Source organism: Solea solea, chromosome 2, assembly GCF_958295425.1.
Source record: "Solea solea chromosome 2, fSolSol10.1, whole genome shotgun sequence".
Taxonomy (NCBI): Eukaryota; Metazoa; Chordata; class Actinopteri; order Pleuronectiformes; family Soleidae; genus Solea; species Solea solea.
The window spans coordinates 23,527,069-23,540,087 of NC_081135.1; the positions used below are offsets into that span (position 1 = coordinate 23,527,069).

At 40.4% G+C, this 13,019-nt stretch overlaps 1 protein-coding gene across 1 annotated transcript; it reads right to left on the reverse strand.

Moving 5' to 3' along the window:
* Positions 1-662: 662 nt before the first annotated feature.
* nfe2l2a (nfe2 like bZIP transcription factor 2a) lies at positions 663-7,997 on the reverse strand. The gene is made up of 5 exons (XM_058616668.1): positions 7,811-7,997; positions 3,924-4,175; positions 3,592-3,687; positions 3,316-3,501; positions 663-2,274 (listed from the first exon to the last, which is right to left on the reverse strand). Exons 1-5 carry the CDS (start codon positions 7,832-7,834, stop codon positions 1,018-1,020), a joined length of 1,815 nt encoding a protein of 604 aa, XP_058472651.1. The 5' UTR covers positions 7,835-7,997; the 3' UTR covers positions 663-1,017.
* Positions 7,998-13,019: the final 5,022 nt, after the last annotated feature.

Consider the following 13,019-nt stretch of genomic DNA (forward strand, 5'->3'; position numbering starts at 1 on the left):
AAAATGTGATGTGTTTTTAATAAAGACATTTTCCTTGAAGCGAGTATTTGTTTTCCAAAAAGCACTTGAAAACCACATCGCGTGCCACAAATGTTTGCCCTCATTGTATAAAGGTACAGCTGTTATCAATGTCCGACATTTATTGAGTTGTTAGCCTGCTCACCAGATTAGTTTGACACACCCTCCGAAAAACACGAGCTCTGTGATCAAAGGGTGGCGTTTTGTGTGCGAAAGTGCATGTGGGGCACATAGTGATTGCAAAAGGCTTTTACCTTTGACTGTGCTAAGCCAGTGGGCCATTGTGAAGTTGTCATGCATGGTTCGCACTGTGCTCACTCCACTTTAGCTCAACAACCGTTCTCTTTGTTGTGTAATGACAGTAGTGGGTGTGATTTCTTTAGCAATGGCAGTTTCACAGTCTTAAAAGATTAAGGTTACTGTACGTAAATTGCGAGCAAAATGGGAAACTATTTTAAACCTATAATACTTTGTTAACGTCCAAAATTCCATTTTTGCATTCTTAAACCTTTCACGCCAGAACATGAACATGTGGTGAGTTATGTAATCATTCTACACTATGTATTGTATATGTGCATCTGGCATCCATCTGTTTCAAGCTGTTCACCACACAATGTTCTCTGGTCAGAAGACTGGAGGCCATGTCGCTATAGAATAGTTTATTGAAAAGCATGGAAATTTAAAAAAAAAAAAAAAAAAACTTAAAGTGAAAGTTATACAAGCGGAAATTTAAACAATCATTGGCATACAGAAATATGATATATACAATATATACACACATACCACGTAACAATTTTATCAATCTCTTATGCAAGTAATGTTTATATTTACAAACAATATTGGTTAAAGAATCTGTGAGTACAAAAGTAAAATATCAAAACTAATTACATTCAAGAGAAGTAAACGGAAACTACAATAGTTCTGCTGTGCTATAAATGCTTTAAAGCTGAGTGACTACAAGGTTATTGCATAGTCTTACTATGTTAATGCAGTACCGTGTTATGATAAGTGGTTGTCTTTGCTCTTGATGAATGTCTTTTTAATACGGGGGACGAGGAAGATGCTGCCATCAGTCGACTGCTGGAGGGAATAGTTGGACGGAGAGTAGGAATTCCCCTTCTCATCTCTCAACATGCTGAAGACCTCCAGGTACAAGCTGTTGAGTTGCTGCTTCATTTCTTTCAGATTAGTGCTATTCTGGCTCTTCTCGCTCAGCAGACGCTCCTTCTCCTCCTTCAGTGAGTCCAGCTCACCCTCCAGACCCATTATGTTCTCCATCTTGCGTTTGCGGCAGTTTTGTGCGGCGACTTTGTTCTTGCCACGGCGGCGTATGTCTCGGACCAGGGCCAGCTGGGCATCATTCAGTTGGTGCTTTGACATCATCTCATTGAAATCATCAACGGGCAGATTGATTATCATATCAACACTCACAGGGATTTTGAGGGCCTTAGCCCTCTGCTCGTCTCTGGGGAGACGCACATCCAATTGCCTCTTCTGCTTATCTTTGGTGAAGGGAGCACTGTTGTGGCCGCTTTCCTCTGCTAGGTCCATCTCGTGTTGGGTTTTGCTCTCATTTTGCTGGTGTGGCTGCCCCGTTGGTGTGAATACAGAAACTGCTGTACGAAGATCCGGTTGAAAATTTAATGAGAACATCTCTGAGTAGTCAGACTCGGCGCTTCCAGGGTTGTGGTCCATCTCTTCCATGTCGGAATCACTATAACCATAGGACCTGTCTCCATATGTTGATTTTGCAGGTGAACTAGCATGTGGACTTGTGTTTGAGGAGATTCCTGAATCTGAGTCTGGCATCTCAGCTGTTACGTTTTGTTTGTCGCTGTCAAATGTGTCTCCGGGTGAGAGGCTGTAAAGGTCCATGGGTGTAAAGGAAGGCTTGTCTGGGATATCAGACATGGTTGGGCTTTCATTTTCCTCATGGCCATGCTGACCACTGCCCTCTTCCAGGCTGACAGTCGGGTAGAATATGTCACAGAAACTCTCTGCACCATAGTTAGTATTTAACTGGGGAGCCTTATCCTCCATTTGGCTGAGATTGTCTATTGGAGCCATACTGGGAACAGAGCCATCATATGTACTGATAAACTCTGCAGGGCAAACAACTGAACTGTTTGTTTCCCCGTTTGTGAGATTGGCCATGGGGTAAAAAGTGAAGTTTGGATTCTGTACTTCTGTAGGGCTTTTTGGAAGAGAATAATTGGTGGTCTCCAGTGTGTCCTCCATTTGCATGTTCAGGCATTGCTATACGGAAAAAAAAGACATAGAAACATTATCAACATTAAGTCAACTAAATACATTAAACATGATACATTACAAGTACCCACTTTGAACTGTGCAGTGTGGGATACAATGACTCAAGGTTTAATGCACTGCATATGTTGCTGTGTATACATGTATAGAATGCATTCGCTGGCTTTTCATGATTTCACAGTTAAACATCTTGTCAAATAGGCTTTCAAAACCCGATAAATCCACATACCACACCTCAGAAGTGCCAGTAATGTAATGCAGAACCAAATATTGTTAGCTTGGACTTGCGTTGAAATCAGTTTGCTTTACTCCATTTCAAACAAGCCTAATATGTTACCTCACACAGTAAAGCATCAGTCAGTGAGATCCTAGTTATAAAACCATTTGTTCCAGCTGGTATTTCCCTGACATGTTGGTGGAGCACAGGGTAGTTGATGAGACGGCTTAGAAATCACTTGATGTGTTGCTGAGAAGTTACTACCTTATCTTCACAAAGCAGCTTCTGACAACTAAAAAGTGAGTCTTATCAGCAGCTGTGCAGATGAACTAATGCAGGGCCACTTGATGGTGAGATACATAGTTCATTTTCTCTCTCCAAACTAGTGTGAGTCCAAAGGCAACAAATGGTTCCACCAGCCTGCTAATGCAAACATGAGCTGCCTTGAAACGAAATGGACACGGCTGCTTCAGAGAAACAACTACATCTCCACTTCATTGCTAGTAAACAAAGGTTTAATCCTGCTAAAATGAAAAATGAAATAGCATGTCTTCCAGTTTTGCTAGATGAAGCTGGATGCTACAAACCCGATGCACTGCATCCTCCCATGAACACCCACCTCACTACTGCTCTAATGAAACCTAATCATGGTACGAGCTCTGCATATTTGAGACCCCATTCTCGTGGGTCAAACAAAAAAAGGTTTGTCCTCTCCTCCTAATCTCCTAGGCTCCTGCCGCCGGTGCATTCTTTGGGTATTTGTTCAACAACACAAACCACCCTATCATTGAAGCAAAATATTCTGTGTATTCTACCTGTAGCTCAGGGAGGGACAAAAGCTCCATCCAGGCCTGCTCCAAATCTGGGGACACCCTCTGTGGTGGTGGCATTGGACCTGGAGAGAGCGTAGGTGTCGGCAGAGGCTGCTGCTCAGGGGACATCATTATGTTGTTGCTGCTGGGCACGGAAATAGCAGTTGTGGCCAGGCAAGCTGACATATTCTGTGGGACAAAGACATGAGTTATGACAGTGTTGAGTTGCAACTCAAAAGTGTTAAAAGCTCTAAATGTGTGGCAATAACTTTGTCTTACCTCAGTTTCCTCTACAGGAAATGTCTCAGCCAGTAGCTGTAAACATTCATCAAATGACATGGCATGACCACCGCTCCCCTGTGTGAAGTTGACATTCTGTAACAGAGATTAAGGTACATTTTATTATCTTTAGCCCCAACTGACTATTTTACAGAGCTCAGGTCTCTGGAGCTGTTTCTAGGGCATATGTACGCTGATGCAAAACTACAAATCCCTGAGTGTTTCTCTAATTATACAGGATGACATGGTTTCCTAGCTACAACATAGCTGCAGCCTCTCAAATGTGGTGGAAGCGGTCCACCTTTGCGCAATGAAGTGATGAATGTGTGTACCTGTGAAACCTCCAAAGGCAGAGGGGCACTGGGTGGCGTGCGGGGTATGTACTCTCCCGTCTCCTCATCGAGCTGTAGCTGTGCAAGCAGGGCCTTCTCCTGCTCCCGAAGCAGATGCAGCCTCTTCTCTTCCTCCAGCTCCCGCTGCCTCTGCAGCTCATGCTCTTTCTGACGGTGGTTGTAGTCAAACACCTCTCGCCTGGCTCCGAGATCAATGTCCTGCTTCCATAATATGTCAATCAGTTCCATGTCCTGAAAAGAGAAGCTTGGATCAGTTCGGAGAGTTGTGAGCAGTAGCCATGCTGCCTTGCAGTGAGAGTGTGCGCTGCATTGGAGCAAGGAAGAGCGTCCCTGCTGTGAAGCGTGGCTGCTGCACCTGCCACACCCTGTCCCTCAGTATCTGTTCACTGACAGCAGCACTGGCACTAATGTCAAAGAGGAGAAGCAGCATGAATAATAGATATAGTTCTCTGTTTCCCATCTTGCCACCTCACACCAGCAGGAGACATGTGTCTTCACTTGATACCCTTTTGCAAGTGGAGATCCTTACCCATCTGATTCCACCGAGGTGTGAATATGCCCCTCGTTCCAAGTTGTGTAAAGAATAGGGATGGGCATAAATATTAGATGTTGTTTGATTTAAAAAATTTAAAAAAAAAAATGTCAACTCCAATGACAGCATAATTTGTGGTGCATCTATTCCCATCTATTATATGGTTAGTGGACTGCATGTGTGTTTGCAGAAGTGAAGACATTTGCAAGGTTTCTTGAATGCATTTTGAATCTCCTCCTATTCGTCCAACATGTTGTGGAACCCACAGAAGTGAGGAAATTTACCAGGATGCATCTCATTAGCTGCTTCTCTAAGCTCAAGCGCTGTGAACCCTACATCACCCTTGCACTCATGCACTGGAGTTAGTTCTCTTGGGGTGGAGATTTTCTCTCTGATAAAATAAAATCTGATGTAGACACATATTTTAGATTTTTTCCCTCCCTCATAAGCACACGCTGATGGATCAGAAAGTATCACTGTGTGTAATGGCTAACTTGAAACTTCACAATCAGGTACCCTGTTGTGTTTGTGCGTACGCTAATGTCTTGTTTGTAATGAAGTGCCACATGTCAACTTAGTGCGGTGTGTGTGCATGTTGGATATTTGAATATTCAATGAATAATTCTCTTGAATATTCAAATATTATTTTTTGCTTGAAAGTCTAATCCCTAAGAAAGAACAAACTTAATTGCACAAGTGAAGACATGTTGAAATTAAGGCCGCAGGAGGAAGCAATTAGGCTGGACGATAAAAACACAATACAACAAATTTTCAGTATCAATATGTTCATTCATTGTGTAAATATGCTTTGGGATACAACAAATACTATATATATATATATATATAGCTTCAAGTGTCACCTCAGATTTGTAAAATGTTTTTGGTTTTTCGCACATAGAGCTTAAAACTACACTGAAATGCCTTCTTCGACTTTAACTTTTTTATTATCGGACATTTATCTCCATAATTATCCACATTGACTTTTACTATAACATTTTTACTATAATAGTTGTTTTTGACCACATTGCCCAGCTGTAATAAAGTGACCCTAATTTAAAAAAAAAAAAACACATTTATATATTTTACCGCAATCTGTTATGCGCAATTTGTTACAAATTGTTAAAAAAGGTATTGTTACGCAATGTTGAGAGTATGTATTGTTTAATTTTGTCTGTTGTGTTGCTGGGTAAAATTACAAACCTTGTTTTCTTATTCAGGCCTAAGCACAGAGTGATGCAATGACCCTATTCTCTTTCAAGTGATTATTTTGAAAACACTGTAAACAACTTCTGATCGAGACTAGCTTAGTCTATAATCTAAGGGCTGTCTGCATTACAAAATGTTTGACATAGCAAACTAACAAATGAGAACATTTTAATGTCATTTCCTGTCTTTTTCCCCCTCACACGATGAAAGCTATCTGGCTTTTTAAACAACAATGTTTTAAGATAAACTGTGCTCCTCTGCTTCTTCTTGGGTCTTTTACTTATTTACAGAAGGAAACCATTTCACCAGGCCCTGGGATGTTGCATAAACCCAGAGGAAAATGTGAGAGCATGTGACTTGTTTGTTCCTCATATTTGGGAGTATGGCCTTGTCATATGGTCATAGAAGACATGACCAGTGGGAAGAAAATGAAGAACTAAGCAGAAAATGTACAAACAAGAACAATACACAATGAAGACAATGTCAAACTCTATAATGTCTGCGTTTCAACTTTTACTAGTAATAATAGCACAGAAGCAACAATAAATAAAATATTTTAAGACCTTGTTGACACAGTTTGTGTTTTTTACGTCAACCGTGGCGCTGGAAAATAAGAACCCACTAACCCTCTTTGCCTCTGTGTTGCATCAGCAGCGTGACCACTGAAGGATTATGCGTTACCAAGGCTGTCTACTATAAATCACACTCAACGCCAGAGAGGTGAGCACACAGCCAGACATTATGGCCTCTGTAGGAATGAGGAAGTACCCCAAAAGGTCTATGTGGATATCTAAACACATGTCTGATGTCATCTGTGTTTTCAAAACTGCAAAACCACTCTATTGTCTGTGTGGTCACACCTTCTACGCTCATCAGACAAGTCATACAAGTCCATTAAATAACATGTCACATGTCTAAAAATGGTCACCAGGGGAAGTTCCATCACACACTTTCACTGCCACAACATTGTATTTATGTCAGATTGCCAAAATACTTACCCTTGCTATTGTTCTGTGTTAATGCCACACAGATTGCATAAGTGTGGGTGTGTCTAAGACCAGGTTATATGTACCAGTATCGTCTTTCTCACCAGTTGTGAACTGGCACCAAAACAAGGAAACAAGCCCAGAAAATCACTCCATTTCCCATATGACTGTGAAAGGCAGTCACACAAGACGAGCATGTTTTCAGCTCAATAACAGAGATCATTTGCCTAACTCCAAATGACAAAAAAACATGCTTGCTATGAAAAAGAAGCCAGATGTAACAGCTCGCCAGGCGATAGAGGAGCAATACAAAGTGTGTTTGTGTTAAGTATGGGTTGTTCATTTACGTCTCTCTGTTAAAGAGCAGGGCCCTGACTGACCTCACTTTAGCCTGATTCCACCGGTTCATCGTATCTTTCATCACAATTCATCCACTCGTGACCTTTTACCATTTATGTCAGCTAAACACAGGGATGTAAGACCACAACATGTGGATAGATAGATAGATAGACAGATAGATGAAAAAACAGATGAAAAAAATAGGGCAGCCTTTAATCAAATGATTCACTGTGTGTGTGTGTGTGTGTGTGTGTGTGTGTGTTAGACATAGGGTCACATGCTTGGAGGAGGGAAAAAAAACACGAGTTTTTTGTTTCTTGTTTTTTTTAACGACCTTGTCAGGATGAATGAAGCAATGTAACTACAGAGAGAATTCCAAAACACACTGACATCTCAGATTTCTATTGTAAGACAAGTTTATTTTCTGTTTTAATAGTGGGTTGATAATGTACCTCTCCACAGCTAGTTTATTAATATTAAACATATCAGAGTGTTATTAACAATAGCAGTAGTTCGTTTCCTGTGGTGGAAAAACGTCACAGAAGTGAATGTGGCACAGAGGGCGACGCTATTATAGCTACATATAAAGCTTATGATCGAGGTCTTTTCTACATTGTAATGTGTACATGTACAGCATTTGTTAAAAGCTATAACCAGGCTGTCACTTTGTAATAAATCTCTTTTCGGACATTGTATACAAAACTACACCTCCTGAACTATATCGGTGTCTAATAAGTCAGATCACATGAAATAAAGTTGGCTGTCAGAATCATGTCGCCAAGATGAAGAAACTGTGTATTTACCTGTATCACTCCCACTTCGCTCATCGTGGATGAGTAGCGTCTCGTCGTGAAGAAACGTCTTGTTATGAATGGTTAAAAAAAAGTGTGTTATTCCTTTAATAACAGAATAAAATGGCGAGTGGTCCTGGGCCGACAGTGTCCTAGTCAGCAGCGGCGGCAGAGTTGAGGGGAAATATAGCTTCCTCTAGTCTGAATCTAATGATCATCACGGAAATGAAGGCCCTGCCCACCGAGCTGCGGCGCCGGGATCGTCCCCCTCTCCGGCCTATGAGGCTGGAGATCAGGGCTGCGTGATGGTGCATGCGTGTTGGTGAGGAGCCACGCAGCAGCCAAGAAACATAACACACTTCCAAAATAAGACATCCGTGTGCGTTCATATACATATATATACACATATGTGTGTGTGTGTGTGGATGCAAATATAATTTTGTAAAATAAATTCTTATTATCTAGCTGCACACAAGCCAGCTGAAAAGCAATTATAAAACCGAAAAGTTTATAGTTGAACTTGGTTGTCTTCAGAGTTTAGTTTGGTGCACAGCGCTCCCTGCTGGTGCCCGGAGCCAGTGTGGAGCTGGAGGCCCTGGGGCCCCAATGTCCCGTGAAAACTAACAAGTCACCTGCTGCTGCGGTGGGAGACTAAGTGACTAAAGAATTGTAAGAGGGCAACGATTTTCAGCAAGTAAAATTAACCACGTAAACCATAAAATAGAGAGTTAATAATGCTGAATAGTATTTTGACTGACTTTTGAATGTAATTTCCTATCTATCAGCAGTTTGCCCTGTCTAACAGTGAGCTGCTCTTACCTCAATTAAAAGCAGCAACGTTAAAATAAACACTAATTCAACTAAAGGTCCCCAAAATGTCTCGGCTAAAAGGACATAATGGTATGCTACATTGATGTTTATGTAGCTTTCATGTAGTATTAATGCAACATTGTAGTTCTAATGTCATCATTTCATCATCTAATGTCATCTATGTATGTATGTATGTATGTATCTATCTATCTACAGTATCCATCTATCTATCTATCTATCTATCTATCTATCTATCTATCTATCTATCTATCTATCTACAGTATCCATCTATCTATCTATCTATCTATCTATCTATCTACAGTATCCATCTATCTATCTATCTATCTATCTATCTATCTATCTATCTATCTTTCTATCTATCTATCCATTCATTGTTCATGTGCTGCTGCAACCTCATTCATATCTCTATGGTTCATATATCATAAATCTTCATAATTCTAGGCTGTCCTTACCACTGTCTGTCTTACTGTCTGTGTTCTTTTATTCTGTGAGGACGATGGCTGCACTATTTGTTGTTTGCCTGGCTGATATCTCTGTTTTTAAATTACAGAATTTTGTTGTTATCTATGTTATCGTTATGTTTATTATTTATGTTATTGTGTTCTGCACCTGGAGTCTGCACAGAACCACATTTCGTTCATCTACATGCTCTGTATGTAGCAGAATGAAAATAAACCTTTTAATCTTTATTATCTATCTATCTGTCTATCTATCTATCTATCTATCTATCTATCTATCTATCTGTCTAGACCACTACACATTGATGGGAGTAACGGTTACCCATAAAAGACCATAAATGTAGTAATATACACATATTGTTTATATTTATGAATGGCTGTCAGTCTAAGCGCTTGTGCCCCCTTGTGGCACCAGGCCCAATGGGAGTAGTAGTCAAAGCAGTACCACTGTGTAGTATACACAATAACTATACAGCACCCAATTTCAGCCAAACATTCAAAAGTTTTCTTACAACAGGAATATTAGACACAGACTATTGTTATAAGATACACTGGCCGTTTCGGCACTGATGAGATGTGCTGCTAATAAGCTAATATGCTACTTTGCAAATGTACATAATATGTGCTCTGGAAATGACAAATACTCATTTAGGTTATTAACAGCTTTCTGCACACTTTTGGGACACATCTTTAGTGCAGCTGTACAAAAAGCAGTATGTGGAGGCTCGTAAGTGCATAGCGCTCCCTGCTGGTGGTCAGTCAGTGTGGAGCCGGAGGGCCTAGGGCCCTAATGCTCTGTGAAAACCAACAAGTCACCCACAGCTGCTGTGGTGGAAGAAGTAGACAAAGCAGAACTGCAGTGTAATAATATTCAAGAACTATTTTTATTTTCAGGCAAACTTTGTGTTGTGCACTATGAACGTACGTGCTTATCTGATATGAAGTATTTATAGTGAATCAACTACGGCAGTTTTTGTTTTAATGACAAAGAACACATTCTTATTTAAGAACAGTCTGCTCAATACTTGAGCCTTACCTTAGTAATACCTTTAGTGTTCAGTAGTAGAAATAACTGTTACATTTACACTTAGTTTCCTTTTGTTTCCTATTGCGCTTGTGTAGAATTTTGGGGTTTTGGGTTTTTACAGTCAACACTTCTCCATTTGAGAAGAAAATGTTTGTTGCTTGTTGTTGCGATACAGTTACTGTGGAGGTATGGGTTTTACAGATAGATCTAGATAGATAGATAGATTGCTGACAAATGACAACATTAGAACTACAATGTTGTATTAATACTACATGAAAGCTACATAAACATTAATGTAGCATAACATTTCAGTGTGTCCCTTTAGCTGAGACATTTTGGGATGCGGGACCTTTAGTTGAAACAGTGTTTTTCACATTTTAACCTTGCTGCTTTTGCTTGAGGTAAGACTATGAGCAGCTCACTCTTGGGCGGAGTACAAACATGCTGGTATTGTTTATGCACTTAACAAGCAATTGTGAACTTTAAATGTCCAAGCTAGCAGTCAATCTAACGACTTATTGAGTTTAAGAAAGTAGCCAAGCCTTATAAAAGCTTAAAGGGTAAATAAATGTAGTCCACTCTGACACCTCTGCACACAAAGTGTGATTAATATGTAGTTTAAAGCGCCTTTGTAGAAACCGTAAGAAGAGACGGCCGTTCTGACACGTATGTGTAAAGAGGTTCACACTGAAGTGCAGCTCACTGTGTGAAATTACACTAAAAAAGCCTCCACCACCTCCACCACCCTCCCCCTCTCCATGCGCGCTCATGAACTCGCGTTCACGTTTGGCAGCTCCACGTCGACATTCTTCCAGCTGCATATAGTGAACTGCACAGGACTGAGGGAAGAAAAGGTAGCCACCTTACGATCAGAGCGCTGCAAGTCCGCAGACGGACACGAACCGCGGTGAAAATAGGCGTTTGCACCCAGAAGCCACCCGTGGATGAGCAGTGTCCACGGATCGCTGTCTGCTTTTGCACTGTATGATTCTTCAGACGCATTTGCCCCTCGTGTTGGATTGCAGCTGCTCCCTTTGCGGCTATACCTACACCAGGTACAGTATGACTTTACACAGCTTACTTTTCCTGTTTCATTTCTCTTTCCTCGTGCACGCAATTGTGACCGTGGTGGTTGAAAGGTGACGAATGTTTGTTCTTTCCATTGTCTTGTTGCACATAACAAAGTTGCTGCCACTTTGAGTGCAGTTCAAGTGCCAATGAGCGAACTGTGCTCAAAGTGACAGAACTAAACACTCCAGGAGGCTTCTTGCACTTTCTCTCATTGCTCTTGTGTTCATCTGCATTGTTTAATTATTAGCTCATTTCCCAGCAGGACATGCTCAATTCACGTTCAAGTTGTTAAAGCTCAACAGGTAGAATCAATGACTAAGTGGCTACAAAAGTGAAATAACTCCACTAAAGTGGATCATCCAAACTGGAAACATCCATCATGTCAGCTAAAGTAGAGATTGTTTGATATGTTAACTTTTGCAACCAACCAGATGGTCGTGCTGACTGGACTAAGTATGATCCATTCTTGGTGGGATGGACTACACGATCAAAGTATTGCACATGCCCAAATGATACATAGCATAGTAATCATTTCTGTATAGAGATGACAACGTGTAAAAGGATTCCATATGGTCTGCTGTACCTGTGTGATTCTCCACACAGCAAGCCTGACTGTAGGCCTAGTCTGAAGCAGTCAAGTCAAAGCACTCTCGTCTAATACCAGCTTAATTCTAAATGAGGAATTTCATAATGCATTTTCTATTAAAGTTAAAACCATGAAAAAAAGAAAAGAAGAGATGATCCAAAATGGCTGTCCTGTTTTTCCCCCTTGCTGTTTGTGCTTTAGGCTACTGCAGGTTAAAGGAGCACCCGGTCGTTGGGAGGATAAGTCTCAGCACAAGGACAAACCTATGAGGTGGCACTGTGGCTTTCCAAATAAAGTTCTGTGATACACTTAGACTCTCACTGCCTGCAGTCAGTGCATTACAGAACTTTGTTTTGGGAGTTAATGCTTTAACCTGTGGGAAATAGATCCTCACCCATCTGGACATTTTACACTTTACAGTATGATGTGATATTTCTGTTGGAAAATGACTTGTTTTCTCAAATAAAGATTCTCAGACCTTTGAGCCTATTAGTGTCTTTTTTTTTGACAATTCACCTCTGGTGGATTTGTATTTGACAGTATGCGCATAATGCTGCTTGTTATTTATGTAATATGAGTTGGAGTTAAATCTTCAAGAGCAATCCTGTGTGTACCATATGGAAACAGCATTCGTGCTGGTCAGGTGACTCGGTGGAGGTGAGGCAGAAAGGTAAACAGCGTAGTTAGTGTTTCACTTTAGTCCTGGTTTTACAAAATGTACACTTTAGGAGTTTTGATACTTTGATAATAATGCTTCATTTAGTGGGTCATATAAAATCTAATATTTAAAGATTTGGCAGACAAATTAAAAAAGATATATCTCAGTCGACAGGTGTGTCATATGTTCAGGTCTAGTTTTGCCGGTTTTAATTAAATATATAATTATTATCCATAATTATTATAATAATAATAATAATAGTAATAATAATTGCAAATTAAAAACTTCATGTAAATTGACAGTCTCTAAACAATAAGTGTAACATTCAGTGTACATCTAAATATACTTTGTGGTTATTAAAGTCTATTTTGTGGACACAACTTGAAACATTTCAAGTGGTGATACTAGAAGAGATTATTGTCGAGACTTCATGTCCTTACAGCTTTAAAACTAGCAGACTGTAAATTCCCGACTCAAATTCAACAGCTCTTTACTGGCCATACATTGCAAAGCATTCTGGGAAACGTAAAAATGGTGCATTCAGGTACTGCTCGGCAACATTTGCCCTTCCTTAGAATGACACCTAACCA

Coding starts and splice junctions, on each gene's coding strand:
- nfe2l2a (XM_058616668.1), bottom strand. CDS start 7,834: ATGAGCGAAGTGGGAGTGATACAG. Junction 4,176..7,810: donor GCGAAGTGGGAGTGATACAG/GTAAATACACAG, acceptor TTCTCTTTTCAG/GACATGGAACTGATTGACAT. Junction 3,688..3,923: donor TGCCTTTGGAGGTTTCACAG/GTACACACATTC, acceptor TCTCTGTTACAG/AATGTCAACTTCACACAGGG.